This window comes from Salvia miltiorrhiza, chromosome 4 (assembly GCF_028751815.1).
Source record: "Salvia miltiorrhiza cultivar Shanhuang (shh) chromosome 4, IMPLAD_Smil_shh, whole genome shotgun sequence".
NCBI lineage: Eukaryota > Viridiplantae > Streptophyta > Magnoliopsida > Lamiales > Lamiaceae > Salvia > Salvia miltiorrhiza.
The window spans coordinates 36,543,671-36,560,505 of NC_080390.1; the positions used below are offsets into that span (position 1 = coordinate 36,543,671).

The following is a 16,835-nucleotide window of genomic DNA, read 5'->3' on the forward strand; positions in this document are numbered from 1 at the left end:
CTCAAGGAGAAGGAGCTCGATATGAAGCTCCTCATCTTGGATACGACGCAAATGAGCGATGCACAAAGGAGGGGACACGAGTACATGGTCCAAGAAATGCTCAAGCGTCGTGGACTTATCTAGAGTAGGATTTTAATTTATGTAATTTTAATTATGTTTTTAAGTTTTTTTTATGTAATTTTTAGGATTTTTATTTTAATGGAATTTTAATTAGTAGTAAAATGTGTTATTTAAATTTGACCAATTAAAATTAAATGAAAAGCATAAAAATCAAAACTAAAAAAATCAAGTAGGCTATCAAGTAATTCCAATGCGGCCTCCTTACTCAATGTGGTCCACTTCTATCAAGTAGGCACCAATGCGGATGCTCTAAGAATTGTTAAAATAAATGTACAATTTATAGGGGTAGTGTTAGTACATAAATTAAAATAAAAGTACATTATTAGTTAAAAAAAATAGAATAAAAATACAATTTATAGTTAAATATAGGAGAAAATGTATGATGTTATAGTTTAAAAAAATTAAATGAGACTTTTTTTCTTGAAAAAAAAGAAATAAATATGACTCTTTTTCGTGGACGGATGAAGTATATTGTTTGGCTCATTTATTTTCCACTGTAATTTTATTTCTATATTTATACATTTTTTTTTTATCATACAAGTTGAAGTTTTAATTTATCCATCGCGGGCATGACACGTTGCATCTATAAACATAAAAGAAATAAAAAAAATAAAGAGTGAACTTGTGAGATAGTCATATTGAACAATGAAACTCAATATTTGACCTTTTTATATATAAAAAATACTTTCTTCGATCCCACCATAAGTGAGACCCTTTTTCTGGGCACGAGAATTAAGAAATATGTATTTTTTGTATGAGTGAAAAAGTGAAAATGTGTTAAAGGGTAAAACTTTTAAGTCTCACTTTAGATGGGAAGCCCAAAAAGGAAATAGTCTCACTTATGGTGGGATGAAGGGAATACAAATTTTGGCAATTTTTTGTTTTACGTTTTTAGGATTGTTTTGCCTTTAATTAGGACGGAACGGATTCAGGTTTGCGCGAAGGTTGGGCTTCGAGTTCGGGTTGGAGCGCGCGGATTATGATGGTATAGTTAATACAAATGAGTAAATTTGTGTCAATTGTGCCATTTATTACGTACACTTGGCACAATTAGGTCAATTTGTGCCAAATGTGATTGAAGATTGAATGATGGTATAGTTGGTACAAATGGATAAATCGTGTTATATCATTCATTATGTACACTTGACACAATTATACCGAGAACGGAGGACAAAGATAGAGAGAGAATCATGTGTACGAGGTTGGGCTGGGTAGAGTATGATCCACGGAATCAAAGATATTTTTGATTGAAATTATAAAAAATAATCATAATTTATGTTTTTCAAAATGAATATCCAAAAATTGAGTTTCATTGTTGAATATAGCCATAAGGGCATACGGGTGCATGTTCTCAAAAATTAAAATGATTGTAATGACAGAAATGAGACAAAATTCCCAACCCTACGTTACATAGTTATTGGGAATTTGCTCAAGTGCGACTTTTTTACTAAACACTGATCCACTGCAGATAATTGGATCTCAACGCACCGGAGAAATTTTGGCTGGTTTTTACTGTTCTCATTCTAGTCTAGTCTTTGCATAGTCATTTCCCCCTGTAATCGCTCGCTGTAAAACCTTGATCCATCTCTGCTCAATTCAATTCTGTTATATTTATATATATAATTTTATTCATCATACATATTGTTTCATTTGGGGAATTTTCGGATTTCCAGAGCTAGTAAATCAAGATTGAATGTGGAGATCGGCTTCGATGTTTGGTCCTCACATTTCTCGCGTTCTCTTCCTAACCTTGCTTTCTCTTCTGGTGAGTGATTGTTTTTCATTGTTATTGTCTTTTAATTGTTTAGTCACTTTCTTTTGATAATTTTAGATTGTTTTAACTGTATCTGGGAATTTAGGGAACGCCTAACATCTCAATTAGCTTTAGTTGCTCTGATTTTTGCTTACTTGTGTGATTTAAGTTTTATTTTTCGTGCGTAAGTTGATTAAGTAATATTGAAATTGAGGGAGAATGGGAGGTTAGAAGAATATTTTGCTAACCTTAGTGGAAATATGGTTGTTTTAATTAACTTGATTATTTATGCTTTACATCAGCTATTAGAGGATACGTCTAATGGGGCTCCATTTGGTAATCGTAAAAGCGGTAAATCATCGTCGTCTGTTTTCTCCTTGTTTAACCTCAAGGAGAAAAGTCGTTTCTGGAGCGAGTCTGTTATGCGAACTGGTATGACATTTTTCTACAATCTTCAGTTTGTTCTACGTATTGTTTGCCCCTTTCCGATGAGCCATAGGAATGTCTTACATATTTTTCCCTTCTCTGTTGCTGGCATTGACTGTTACAGGTTTTGATGATTTGGAATCATCTAACCCAAGCAAATTTGATACCGCCAACTTCACCAAGGCAGGTACTTATTCTGTATGGTAGTAGATCTCTTAGAAAGTAGCTAAATTTAACCAAGATTTCTTAAGCTTCATTTGTTGAATTCCATTAACCTCTGATAGTTGTTTCCTTTAATAGCTCTGAACTGGATGGTTAAAGGAATTTCTTGTATGAACAAACATGTATATTGACTTGCCTGAATATTGGTAATTTGTTTAATATTTCTTTCTATGAAATCCTTCATGTGGTTTCCACACTCTTTTTGTTATTTTCTGTTCTGTTAAATTTGAGTTAGGTTGCCAAGCTGGAGATACTTAAAGCACCTTGCTGAAATTTCATAATCTTATAAGATCCAATATGGACTAAAGACATCAGCATAGAGTTCTTGATTGAATCCTGATAGCTTTTTTAGAGATGTAGCTTTAATGACTTTCTTTTCTTTAACAGAGAGCTGCTTATAAATTTTTTTGTGTCACAGTTTTACGATATTTTAAAACTTATATACATTAGCTTGCCCTTTTTATGTATCTCCAGAAGGTAGTGAAGGTCAATATTTATAAGGATCCATTAAACAGTTTCCAGTGTGTTGAGCAAGACTGTATAAGTTATAGTTAAAATATTTACATCAGGTTCAGCAGAAGGGTTTGAAGGACAGTTTGTATGACATGAGCCTACTGCTCCCTGTAAACAACATCTGGAGCAGAATTTAGATTATGTTATTACACAAGACTAGCGTAGATGAAATTTACAGACTAGATCCCCCATCTAGAAATGATGACCCATTCTTGTTATTAGATTAATCTCCAAGGAAGAGTTTGCTGTTAACTTTTAGAAAAGTGGATTCCTTTTCTAGGAAGGTCTCTGACTTTGAGACTTAACCATGTGTTTCCGCATAATGCTCTATCCCCAAACTGGTGCGTTTTCTATTAGGAATTAGTCTGAAGATCTTAACCATGTGTGTCTTCATGGACCCTCTCTCTCTCTCAGACTTTGGTGTAGAGTGCTAAATGAGCTTGGCATGCAGTGACTTATTCTTGTCTAATTTTAGCAGCTTGATCTGTAAATGAGGATAAGTGTTATGGGTTTCCATTGTTCCAGCCCTTTGTTGGTCTTACGGCTGGAAAGGAAAAGGAGAATCTTTGAGGATAAAGAAGATTCTTTAGAAGAGGTGTGGTATACAGTTAAGTTTTGAATCGCCTGGTGGACCTCGAATTGCAAAGATTGTAAAAACATTCCCGTGTCAGACATCATTAGAGATTGGAGTTGTGGTATCTGATGAATGTATTCAGTTGTTGTAATTTTACTAGCTAAGAATTGCATTGGTTGCATAATTAATTTCTTTACCTTGGTACGCGAAGTTTTTATGCCTTATATTTCACTTCTTCAGAATTTGAAGTTGTATTTTCTTGGATATTAGGAAATATCGCGAATTATCTCAAGCTTTTGGAAGTTGACTCAATGTACATTCCAGTGCCTGTAAACTTTGTTTTCATTGGATTTGAAGGAAATGGGAACCAAGGTATCTGGAGATGCGCTCATTACTTTTGCGAATGATCACTTCAATCATCTTACTGTTTGGACAAGGTGGATTTTATTTATGAGTACCTCCTATCTTTTGTTTTGCAGATTTTAAGCTAAATCCAGAAGAATTGGAGCGATGGTTCACAAAAATTGATCATATATTTGAACACACTAGAATTCCAAGAATTGGAGAAATTCTTACACCATTTTACAAGATTAACATTGATCGCGAGCAACGTCACCATCTTCCACTAGTCAGTCACATAAATTACAAGTACTGCTCCCAATAATTATTCTGTCCTTTATTATTTTTTATTGTTCATCTGAGGCATAAACCTTCTTGTAGAACTGCAAATTGATTGTAGTTGTTGATTATTTACGTTTTATCTTTTGTCAAATGCACCTGTAGCTTTTCTGTTCATGCCATCCAGATGGGCGAAAAAGTCACATCCATATTTGAACGTGCAATAGATGTCCTTGGCCGTAGGGATGATGTATCCAATGCCAGGTATTTTAATGCCTCATGAACTAGGTGAAGACTTGACATATTGTTGTTTAGTTTAGTTGGTCTATGCTCATTGTTTGTGATGCTCATATATTTTCTCTTCAAAGGGATGATTCTGCAGGTCTTTGGCAAGTTGATGTTGATATGATCAGTGTTATCTTCAGCAGCCTTGTGGAATATTTAGAACTGGAAGGTGCATATAACATCTTTATTTTGAACCCAAAACATGATGCGAAAAGACCTAAATATGGCTATCGGTAAGTTCTTTGAGCATTTTCTATTAGATATGAGGAATGGCAGTCAAATTTGAGATAAACCTGGCTATTGCGTATCTTCTCTAAATGACGTTTACATTTTATGTTATGTTTCAGTGTACTTTTTTTCCATGTTTAAGACATCCATGCGCCTCTATTTAGTTGTTTTAGACTATGCTTACATCCCCATTCATTCCAATTTACAACAACAACAGGATGCATGCAGAATCAATACATTTATCTTGTCCTCTGTGAGAGCTTTTTATAAGTTGATACGCCTCTCCTAGCTAGACCAACCTGAAGGTATTGGCTACACCTCTAGTTGGTCTGGTTAGGTTTCACTATTTCTGAAACTGAGGAGTGAGTTTAGTTTGGCACAGTGCCTTGTAAAACATTCAAACCAACCCATGAAAACTTACAAGGATTAAAGTTCTATTCCAAAAGGCTCTTAAAAGATATTATATTGAGAGCTCTGTGCTAATGCTTTTGAATACATTGATACTTGTTTTGGATTACTGCTGGATTAGTAGGAACTATGTCCATGCTTTAGTTGGTTCTCTAGTACTACCAGCTATAATTTTTGTAATACAAGCATATGTTGTGCCAAATTTTAGAAATCTACTTAATATTCAGTTAGCTGCCTGTATGATCCAGGTTTGGGCTATGTGTAACTAGCATCCACTTTGACCCATGAATCGTGGATTCACTTCTTGATCCACTAATATAGAGGGTTATCTGTTCAACCAATGTGATTGAGTCTATTGAAAGGATTATGGTAGAAAACTCATGTCATATTATATCATATTCATGGTGTCAACATTACACAAGTAAACATCGCCAGCTTCTACCCACTATAATATCCTAGCATAAACTAGTGTAGGAGGAGCATTTCTGATGCACTTTGACTGTATACTGTTGCAATCCGATTAAAATGGGCTTCAACTTAGAGCCCAAATAATTTTTCCTGAATTTTTTAACTCAAACTAGCTTAAAAGATTTAGTTTAGCCTTGATTTGATGAAATCTTTTAATATGTTTTAGTGTTGGAGCATTGAAGACTCAGTTCTGATTTTTGGTCTTGCCTGATTATAATGAATACAGGGTTGTTTTGATTATATAGGTTTTTGACAAGGTGTGGATTCTATGGTTTTTTCTTTCTTTCTTTCTTTTTTTTCTTTTTTCTTTTTTCTTTTTATGAGCACTATTATGGAATAGAGACCTGATAGAATAGAAAAGGCTCAGAATCAAATGAGTATCCTGGAAGAGATGAGAAAAGGAAGGATTTTTGAAATGCAGAAAAGAGAAGAAGAAATTTTGAAATAGTTTACATCATCCATTTCTGTCTGACTGAAAAGTCTTTGTTTATAATTGGTGTGGTATTTATATCTACATGCTGTTGAGTTCACTGACTCTGATTTTACACTGCAGGAGAGGCTTGTCTGAGTCTGAAATTAACTTTCTTAAGGAGGTATGTTTTATGATTATGTAGCCTCTTTTGCACTCTTTTTTACATTAGGGTTATTAAATACATACTCAAGAAGTTCCATTTCCTTGCTGATTTCATTCAGTTTCAAGTTTTATGACAAATTTAAGATTCTTCACAACTAATTGATCAAAAGTACATTTTTTTTGTTTAGTTAAGGATCAAAATCTAAATTACTTTTGTGTTGTTCTACTTAAGACAAGAGCCATTCTTTACTAGTTTACTTGGTCATTCTCATATTTGAGCCATACATTCTAACTTTAAAAATAAAATGCAGCTTTCTTTTGTCTTCTTTTTTGTATACTATTCCACACTAATTTCTACTCGAATTAATATTGCAGAATAAGACCTTGCAGACAAAGATTCTTCAGTCTGGAAGTATTCCAGAGAGTGTTCTTGGTGTGTATTACTTGCCCTTTAGTTTCTAATTCTTTCCTGTTTGGCGAGATGACAGACACATTCTGCAATCACTAATTTATACATTTAATAATCTTATTAGCTCTTGATAAAATCAAAAGACCTTTGTATGAAAAGCATCCAATGGCAAAGTTTTCCTGGACTGTAATGGAAGAGACTGACACGGTTCGTTATGCTTCCGCCTATATTTTCTTATGTATCTGGTCGTGACATATAGATTGAAAAATATTTCAGAGCTCTTGTAACTAGTTTTACCACCACTACCTTGCTACAACCTTGTAAACTCCTGAATACTGAATTCGCACTAAATTTTTCTTTGGTTGAGATATCTTTTCTAATTCTGATCCTAATAACTTGTTGGTTATGCAATACACGAAATTATATTAAGTCTTTGATCAACCAATCACTATTGTAGCTTTTATCTCTATGTTTCTGTCACATCTATTGGTTGTACTTGCTTCCTATCAAGTTTTTTGTTGTCGAGCAAGTTCAATATGTTTGAGACAAAGAAAATTACAAAAAAGAAATAGCTAGACTTTTGCTGTTTCTTGCTTTCTTCCATTCCTTTCTCGGAAAATCTTGCACTCTTATTCATGATTCTGATGTGCTTTCTTGGATATTACTGAAATGATTATCAGATAGAGTGGTATAATAGATGCCTCGACACATTGAACAATGTTGAGATGCTATATCAAGGAAAAGACACAGCCCATATGATACAGAGCAAAGTTCTGCAGGTATTTTCTTCTTATGTTATAATGCTAACTGATATATTCCTTAAGAGAGGGCAAATGCCAGTTTCATATCTTTAAATATGCACTGGCTGTGACGATCAGATTGTGGAAGCTTTTATTGCCTTCTAATGCAAGCTTCTTCTTGGGAAGTCTTCTAGTATGATCTTTCAAAATCTATTGTAGGTTTTGGGAGGGAAAAATGAAAATTTGAAGCTTGTTTCTAAGAAAGATTTAGAGTCTGAAAACTTAAATGGTTTTCATGCTGAATGTCTGACAGATACATGGATTGGAAATCAAAGGTAAGTCCCCCCACCCTCTTCTCTATCTTATTTTTTTCCCCTCAGGATCTTGATGCTTAATAGTTGGTAGTCATTTTATTCCAGGTGGGCTTTCATCGACTTGTCTGCTGGACCATTTTCATGGGGACCTTCAGTAGGTGGTGAAGGAGTACGTACAGCACAAAGCCTACCAAATGTGGAGAAAACAATTGGTGCAGTTGCAGGTATTAGTTGGTCAGAGGAAGTGAATTAAAACTAATCACAGTAATTGTACTCGAATAAGCTGCAGATTACTCTGTTGCTTTTTCATGATTCCATGTTTTTCTTTAAATATTTGTCTGGATAATTGGTCGGTCAATGTCAATTTGGGATTTTATGTTTATGTCTCATTTCTACATATAATGATGCCTATTTTTTTAATTATGTACACCTTTTTGTCTGTTTCTAGTTGTTACTGTATATACATTCTCTACCTCCTGATAATAATAAACTAATGTGCTGGCTATTTAATCCTTATGATGTCTCTAATGATTCAGAAATATCAGAAGATGAAGCTGAAGATCGCTTACAAGAGGCAATCCAGGAGAAGTTTGCAGTGTTTGGTGAAGTAGGCATTTTTTAAAGCTTCTTAAAGTATTCAATGATATAATGGAAGCTCTTATTTAGCCAAATTGATAGTATATTGAAAAAGCAACCTTATTGCTTCTGTTCTTTGTAGTTAAGAATTTCTTAAAATGTATTTTACACTAATTTTTTCCATTATCCTTTTAAAATCTCTCTTCATCTTTGTGGCTGGGTGTACATAGGCACCTATTAGTTATTACATTTACATGCTACATTAATTCAATGGATCACTTCAGTGGAAGAATTCTATAGGAGGGATATAGCAATTAAGTCCCATTTTCCAATAGTAAAGGATTTGATTCTTTGTATGAGTAAAGGAGAACCAACATAGTAACTGGAACAAAAACAATAGAATAAAATCATATAAGCAATATCCAAAAAGTAACAAGAACAATCAGAAGACAGAACTCTCCTGCCCAAGTGAACAGTGCCGTTTCTGACCAAGGGTCGAATCCTAGATGAGCAGAAAGACTCCTTTTGTTCTCTTGAGCCAAATTAAGGCCGCTAAAGGAACTAATCAACACAAAAGACAAGGGCTGAGCCCACAGAAGTCGTGGCAGCAGCGAGCCCAACAGCGCGGCTACGCTTGCGCCCTTATCGAATAGACTCTATGTGTAACAACATATTGACCCGACTTAGAAGGCATCCACTAGTAAAGCTGTCTTGAGCTTTCTTTTGTGTGGTTTTTGAAATTGTATTGTCCTTTTATGTACTAGTATATGGCATATCTACCTTAGATAGTATTTCTTTCATAGGTTGTTTAACAATGTTGAGTCAAATATATGGTGATGCATGAATGAGTACGAGAAACTCCTCCTGAGACTTGTTAAATATAGTGGGAATATACTGCTAAAAAAAAAAACAAAAGGGCCATCATGTATACTGACTTGTGTTGGCTGTCGAGTTACTCTAATGGGGATTGCAGCCTGGGTGCTCATCTTGACCTGAATGGTGTCAAGGGTCGCATTGAGTTACTGAATAAGGCTTCTAAGAAAACCTTGAACATTATATATACTATAAAGGTTCTTGGATCTCTTGTTTGTCATGACTTTATAAAAGAATTGAAAATGTGTTGTGTCACTTGTCACGGATTGATGATCCAACTCTGCCAGACATTTTCACTAGGATGCTGATTGCTTGGCTTTATTTTCTATGTATATTGAAATATTATTCTTATTGCTGTAATGTTTGAGCATCTTCAATTACTAGACATTGTTGTCAGAATTTGTAAATGCTATGCACTACTTTTGCTTGTTCTATCTTTATGTAGAAAGAAAGCCTTTGCTTTAGTCATCAAAGCTTTTGTGCAATATATCTGTTCACTGCAAAAAGCATATATTGAATTTGTTAGTATCCGTTATGACAAATCGTTCATCTGATTTTAGGATGTAGTGGCAACTTATAACTTCTTGGTTAATTGGATTTATGAGCTATATTTCATATGAAATGCTGCAGAAAGATCATCATGCCATTGATATCCTTCTAGCTGAGATAGACATATATGAGCTCTTTGCTTTCAAACATTGTAAAGGAAGAAAGGTCAAACTTTCACTTTGTGAAGGTAATGTGCTTTTACTTGATTAACTTCTTTTCCCACTTCCCCTTCATTCACATTCTAATTGAACTCCTGCAACATCATAATAACAGAGCTTGATGAGCGCATGAATGATTTGAAAAATGAGCTCCAGTCTTTTGAGGGTGAGGAATATGATGAAAGTCATAAAAAAAAGGCCATAGACGCATTGAAACGCATGGAGAAATGGAATTTGTTCAGTGATACATATGAGGTTTGCTATTCCATATTTTCCAAATTAAACATTCTCATATATAATGTTCTTGGTCCAAGATAGAGATCCTGACAATTGATGCATTTTGCTCTCTTGTCAGTGTAAACCAATTTATTATTCTGACCACACTCTGGCCATGCAGGAATACCAGAATTACACTGTTGCACGTGACACTTTCCTTTCACATCTAGGGGCTACTCTCTGGGGTTCGCTGAGGCACATTATTTCTCCTTCCCTTGCAGATGGTGCATTCCATTATTATGAAAAAATCTCTTTTCAATTGTTTTTTGTCACACAAGAGGTAAAGATACATGGAAAAGAAAGCATTCTTTAGAATTTTTAGAGAAAGTATATCCAATCTTGTATTCACTGTTCCTTTATTTATGCAGAAAGTAAGACATATTAAGCAGTTACCTGTTGATCTGGAAAGTCTAACGCATGGGCTTTCGTCTCTGGTGCTACCTTCTCAGCAAGTTCACTTCAGCCAACACATGTATGCCTTTTGTTTATTAGTTCTATATGCATCATCTTAAGTAATTAATGATTTCCATCAATGTCTAATACATTCTCCATTATAGTATGCACTTTTTTTTAGAACCTTTTATAGTATGCACTTAGAAGTTTTTCATTCATGCAGTTTCATGTGGCTACAACATATCTGCAGTAGACAAAATGATAGGAAATTCTAGTACTGCTTCTGAAAGTTCTAGCTACAACAGTTATGTTATGCAACGTATTGATAATTTAGATTGAACTCTAAATGCTGAACCTGAACAGGCCTGCCATCTAATGCTACAGCCTGGGAATTTATTGATAATCAACAAAAAGAAATCCTTGCTCAAATTGTATATATATCGACTTATTAGGAATTTCTTATTTTGGAGTTTGCTGTAAGCTCTCTACCTTGATCCAGCCGGAATGAAAGAAACAAATGGGTTTAAAATTGTCAATGTTGAGACCATAGCTCACTACTTTTTTGTGGCTTAGAGTATTAGATTATGCTCCGTTCTTTTCTATGATGTTCTTGGAGCATGTGAAAATTGTTGAACTGTTAAGCCCGCTGTTAGACTATACCACCTGGATTATCCCTTACTGAGAGATGATTGAATTTTGTTTTCTGATTTATGGTCTTAACACCCAACTTTTAACTTTTTTCATAGGTTACCGTTGTCCGAGGATCCTGCTTTGGCAATGGCATTTTCAGTGGCTAGGAGAGCATCTGCTGTACCTATGTTACTCGTGAATGGAACTTTCAGGAAGACAGTTCGTTCATATCTTGATTCTTCTATTCTTCAGCATCAGTTACAGAGGCTACAGGATCATGCTTCCTTGAAAGGTTTGATTTTCTGGTGTTTATAAATATTTCATATTTAAATTCCATTTTCCAATTTCATGTGCACAAGAACATATGTTGGCTTCGGCATATATTTAAAACAACATTCATGGACTCACATGCATGTGTCTATCTCTGTGCAAGTTCATCGTAGCAGAGAAATAATATGGCGTGGGTTTATTTCAGAAAATGGGAGGTGTCTCATTTCTTTTATTCTTGAGCAAGTCCCAAATGATCTTCATTTGTCTCATGCACGGAATCTACAATTGTGAATGTTACTTTAATAATCAAAGCCTTATTGGGGAAATGGTGGTGGTGATTACAAGAAGAAAACAATTCTTTGTGGTGTCGAGTTAAAAGCTTATATAGATTGTTTGACTACAAATAGCATTTGAGCATTGCCATTAGATTTCTTTTTCAAATCCCTGGAAATGTATAGTGATTTAAATTTTCATCAATAAGTAATGGTTCTTATCACAGGTGATATATAAGTTTACCTGTCAACATCGAGTCCGTACTGTTTACATTTTTTAAGAATAAATTGGGTCCCTAAAGTTTGTTCTTTTAAAACTAAGTCCCTGTTTTATTATTTGTAAATATTAGGCGTTTGCTTTTCTTGTAGCAAAGGAGCTAGTTTTAACATAAATAAAAGTGTGGAGACTCAGATTTTTCACAATGACCTAATTTTAACATAAGTGGATGTACAAGTCAGTTAAAAATAGTTCCTGAAACTACATGAGACCTAATTATGGATATATCCTTACTTCAATCACCATTTAGAGCTTTGAAAATCATGTTGCACTAATGCATTTTGTTTGTTGATACAGGTTTGCATGCACAAAGCAGGTCTACTCTGGAAATCCCCATCTTCTGGTTCATTCACAATGAGGGTTTGTTAGTCGACAAGCATTATCAGGCCAGAGCACTCTCTGATATGGTTATTGTTGTTCAGTCGGAGCCATCATCCTGGGAAAGCCATCTACAGTGCAATGGACAGTCACTATTGTGGGACTTGAGGTTAAAAACCTTGCTTCTACAGTGATCAAATTGGGCATAGATAATAGCATTAAAATCTCTTAACTTATTTGGTTATAACTGCTGGTAGTAAATGTTCAAGTAAAACACAAAAAGCTAAATTGTTCTGTTGCACAGGAGGCCTACAAAAGCTGCTCTGGCTGCTGTCTCTGAACATCTAGCTGGAGTGCTTCCACTTCATCTAGTTTACAGTCAAGCCCATGAAACTGCAATTGAGGTTATAACATATTTACTGCTTTTTAACAGTTTAACCTCAGTTGTCATGGTCCTAGCATATGGTAAAAATTCCTGCTTCTGTAATTTAAATGAGCAGGAAAGAAGGTGATATATGGATTTGAAATGTGATAGAAAGATTTTTCTACAAAGAGAAATGATAATAGCCATATTTACCCTTTGAATTCTATACATGTTTTATTAAATTAATGTCTATTTGTATATTACACTTGCATAGGATTGAAAATCAACTAATGTGGTTCATGTATTATATCTATTTGTTCAGTCTAGTCATTTCTTGTTCATGGATTTTATGGGTTTGTGCAGTGTTCTCACAGATCTCAAGTAAACATGTTGTTCTCACCTGATCATTTTATCTATGACTCATTCTTCATTTTAAATTGTATTGTATGATTAATGATTAATTTAATATATTGAACACTTGGATACTATGGTCATTGGCATCCTATAATTATGGCATGCCTTCTTGTGCGGTTCTAGCTAAAAATTCACATATGTTTGATTAACCTCATTGATTAAGAGGATGTTTGGCTAAGCTTATTTTAAAGAGCTTATAAGCTCCAACAACTTATAAGATGTTTCAAGAGCTAATAAGATGTAGTTTTTCAAAAGCTTATAAGTTGTCAAAGTGTTTGGATAATTGAGCTTATAGGTAGAAAATCTTTGTTAGAGAGAGAAAATTGAAGAGAGAGAGATGACTTTTTTTCTTTTAGGGAAAGAGAGATGAACTTGAAAGGGTATATGATGGAATATCAAATCATAGTTGAATAATATTTGTAAAATGCTTGTTGCATATAAGATTATGAAAAAATAAGTTGGGGTAGAGGAACTTGTTTTTGGGAGAGGCGGAGCTTATTTTTATAGCTTATAACTTAGTTAGGAGCTTATTTTGCCAAACACTATGAAGGAGATTATAAGCTCAGCCAAACACCTTCTTAATGTTCTCAGGGAAGGAACTATACGTCTGCTCTGGCCTAGAAAAGTTAGTTAACTTAAATCTGTTTCCATTGCCTCTTAAGTGGAAAGCCCTGTTGCACTTAAGCCTTTTGTCCTTAATGAATAATGAAATGTAGTGCTTCATTGCCCAGCTACCTTCTTATGCTGCATAATTTCCTGTTTGATAAATGGAAGCTCCAGTTGTATATAAGTACATGGGATTGGTATGAGAAGTAACTTGGGAACAAATGCATTAAGTTGGACTTATTTGCATTTGCTTGGAAGTTTAGCTGCTCCCAATATCTACTAGCCAGGAAGGAATTAAAATTAGTCCTATCCAATTAAAATTGAAGCATTTCTTGTCATTTATATCCTTACTGTTATGTTATTCATACACTAATTAGTTACATTGCACATAAATTTACTTTGCCTCTAGCTTCCTTTTCAGCTGAATCTGTTGGTTACTTTGTTGGGCCATGGACCAGTTATGTCTGTTGACTCAGTTTCATGTTAAGTCAGTGTTTGAATGTGCACGCACACTTGTTATGTATGTCAACATGATTCTTTCAACTTCTAATGTGAGGATTAGAGATGGAATAGACATCTACATTACCAATTATCCTCTGAATCATGCCTTGATGTGCGACAGGACTGGATATGGTCAGTGGGTTGTAACCCGTTTTCTGTTACCTCCGGAGGTTGGCATATTTCCCAGCTCCAGTCTGATACCATTGCTAGGAGCTATATACTCACAACTCTTGAGGAGTCGATACAACTTGTGAATTCAGCAATCAATCTTCTTGTGATGGAGCGTACATGTATCCTTTCTTTGTGGTACCATGGTCTTGGTAATATCTACATTCATTAAACAAAACAAACTCAAGAACCCTAAATTTAATTAAAGATCTAATTCAGGACCGTAGTTTGTACTTTTATCCTAATGCTATGAAAAGGGGAATCATAGTGCTTCATTCTACTTTTACATGAGTTTTGCTTTGCTTTTAGGTTGTGTCATAACATTTAATCTGTAGTTTAGTATTGAAAATTTGTCACTTTGAATAAGTACTTTCATTGTTGACACTAAATGAGAAACAGCAGAACATACTTTCAAGCTCTTTCGATCCCAGGAGCGTGAGTTGCTGAACAAGTATAATTATGTCATCAGTCTATGGAGAAGAGTAAGTGCACAGCTGAAATTGCATCACGCAGAACCCTGATTAGGTTTTTCAAATCATTAGGCGAAAACCACTTATTTTGAATTTTCTTCTGGGTTCTCTTTCAGATTTCAAGTGTTACTGGGGAACTACGTTATGCTGATGCCTTGAGATTGCTTTACACTCTAGAGGATGCAACAAAAGGGTTAGCATATAATATAAATTACTTCTTGACTTTCAGTTACAGTATATTTCTGGTAAAATTAGTGCAGATCTGGTTGTATAACTTAGCATAGTTTTTTATTATCATTTGTTCATGGCTTCAAAATATGAATGCCAAGTTTGGAATTGAAACTTTTGTTGAGTTGCTTAAGAATGTGAATGCGTCTGTTCCCTCTGCATCCTGTTAAACATCGTTAAGTATTTGACTTTCAGTTACCATAGAGTACAGTTGTATGGTTGAATGAAACCGATCAAGGCAGTCTTATTCTGATAAGTTACACGTGTTGTTTTCCACAGATTTGCTGATTATGTGAATGTGACTGTTGGAAGTCTCCATCCAATTCACTGCACCAGGCAAAGGCAAGTAGAGGTCGAGTTTGACATGACTACAATTCCTGCCTTTGTTGTTGTTGGCCTTGTACTCTGGTTTGTATTAAAGCCGAGGAGACCAAAGCCGAAGATCAACTGAGATGGAGATGTTTTGTAGCGCTACGTAGGGTTGGTTTGCTATTGAGGATGTCTTGTTATAGGTGATGAAAACCGAGGGTAGGCGTAGGAAAATTGTCAAAAGAATTGAAGTGCAGCATCTCCAATTGTAAAATTCTCTTCATAGTGTAAAAGCAATTTTCCTATACAATCTTTGAAGAGCTGTAAACCTTTGGAGGTGTCTATAGTCGATTAAACTTTTGCAGCTTGCTTGTTTACCTGTGAGGGTGCGTTTACTTTGGTTGTAAAATTTTCATTGGAAAATGATGGATAACAAAAGATGAGAAAATATTATTTTTTTCCTCTATTTTTTTATCGTATGTTTACTAAAGAATGAAAAGATGAGAAAATGTTGAAAAATATTTTCACAATCCTTGACCTTAGGATAATATTATCTAACATTAGCGAGAAAATGAGTGAAAAGGGGTTGCCTGAGGAAATAGTCCACCTTGTTGGAGAAAATTTTCTATAATAGTAAAGATGTGAAAATTGTGGAAAATAGGTGAAAATATACTTTTTCTCTCTTTTTCTATCAAAGTAAACGCACCCTAATAGATGCACTGACTTTAGTTTTATCTTCTTTTTTGGGTTGAAGAGATATTTTGATCGTGTAATGATGGATTTGAACTTCAAACATTTGGCCTCATTAATCTTAAGTATTTAACCACTCTACCACGAAACCAACACATAGTTTTATCTTTTTTATTATTATTTTGTGATTGAGTCTCAATTTTTTGAGTGATTTTGGTTCATATTATTGTTAACTTGTCTATCTAGGAAGCAATTGTTATTACTTTAACATTTTCCATTTTTACTCTTCATTTAACCAATATTGCTAAATACTTCCTTTGTCCCATTAAAGATGGTTCGTTTTCACTTTGGGTCGTTCCATTAAAGATAGTTTATTTTTATAAAAGGCAATATTTAATTCTTGAAAAGTTGTGGATTCTATCATTTTTATTTAATTTATACATTCTCCTTAATTTTCGTACTGAAAGAAGTGAATCATGTTTAGTGGGACAGAGAGGATAATAACTTTGAGAGGCAAACAACTTTAGTAATTTGAGAGTAGCGATGCAACAATCTTCGTGGGCAATATCGTATATAAACAAATCTATTTAATATCCAAAGCGAGAATAGCCAATCTATATCTATAACCTATTATAAAAGAGCCTTATTTTACAAAATTTTATTTGCCTATTATATCCCTCATATATATACTTAATTTAAGGTCAATTGTGTAATTTAATATATTATACATATAGTATAATATATCTATAAATATATTATGGTTTATCCTTTATATTTTAATAGTTATTTAAGTAGTAGTTTCCATTAGGACTCTTCATCATATAAGTTACTCCAAATTAGG

General features: G+C 34.3%; 1 protein-coding gene across 3 annotated transcripts; it reads left to right on the forward strand.

Moving 5' to 3' along the window:
• The first annotated feature begins 1,472 nt into the window (after nt 1-1,472).
• LOC131021402 (uncharacterized) lies at nt 1,473-15,770 on the forward strand. Of its 3 annotated transcripts, none has more exons than XM_057950586.1 (26): nt 1,473-1,688; nt 1,794-1,885; nt 2,176-2,305; nt 2,424-2,486; nt 3,879-3,980; nt 4,088-4,256; nt 4,392-4,490; nt 4,595-4,744; nt 6,169-6,208; nt 6,565-6,622; nt 6,723-6,805; nt 7,279-7,377; nt 7,558-7,673; nt 7,758-7,876; nt 8,189-8,259; nt 9,732-9,837; nt 9,924-10,063; nt 10,206-10,364; nt 10,453-10,556; nt 11,224-11,399; nt 12,224-12,413; nt 12,549-12,648; nt 14,251-14,419; nt 14,697-14,779; nt 14,884-14,960; nt 15,275-15,770. In XM_057950586.1, the coding sequence occupies exons 2-26, from the start codon at nt 1,814-1,816 to the stop codon at nt 15,444-15,446; spliced, it is 2,847 nt and encodes a 948-aa protein (XP_057806569.1). In that variant the 5' UTR covers nt 1,473-1,688; nt 1,794-1,813; the 3' UTR covers nt 15,447-15,770. The 3 variants fall into 3 exon arrangements, with proteins under 3 accessions (XP_057806569.1, XP_057806570.1, XP_057806571.1); XM_057950587.1 differs by having other exon boundaries at nt 1,488-1,675; XM_057950588.1 differs by lacking the exons at nt 1,473-1,688; nt 1,794-1,885 and having other exon boundaries at nt 2,224-2,305; nt 2,424-2,482.
• The last annotated feature ends 1,065 nt before the right edge of the window (nt 15,771-16,835 follow it).

What these genes read in the sequence shown, in the direction of transcription:
- LOC131021402 (XM_057950586.1), top strand. Translation starts at nt 1,814, where the DNA reads ATGTGGAGATCGGCTTCGATGTTTGGTCCTCACATTTCTCGCGTTCTC. An exon ending in CGCCAACTTCACCAAGGCAG is followed by an intron (nt 2,487 to 3,878) that starts GTACTTATTCTG and finishes CTTGGATATTAG; the next exon opens with GAAATATCGCGAATTATCTC. An exon ending in GATGATGTATCCAATGCCAG is followed by an intron (nt 4,491 to 4,594) that starts GTATTTTAATGC and finishes TTCTCTTCAAAG; the next exon opens with GGATGATTCTGCAGGTCTTT.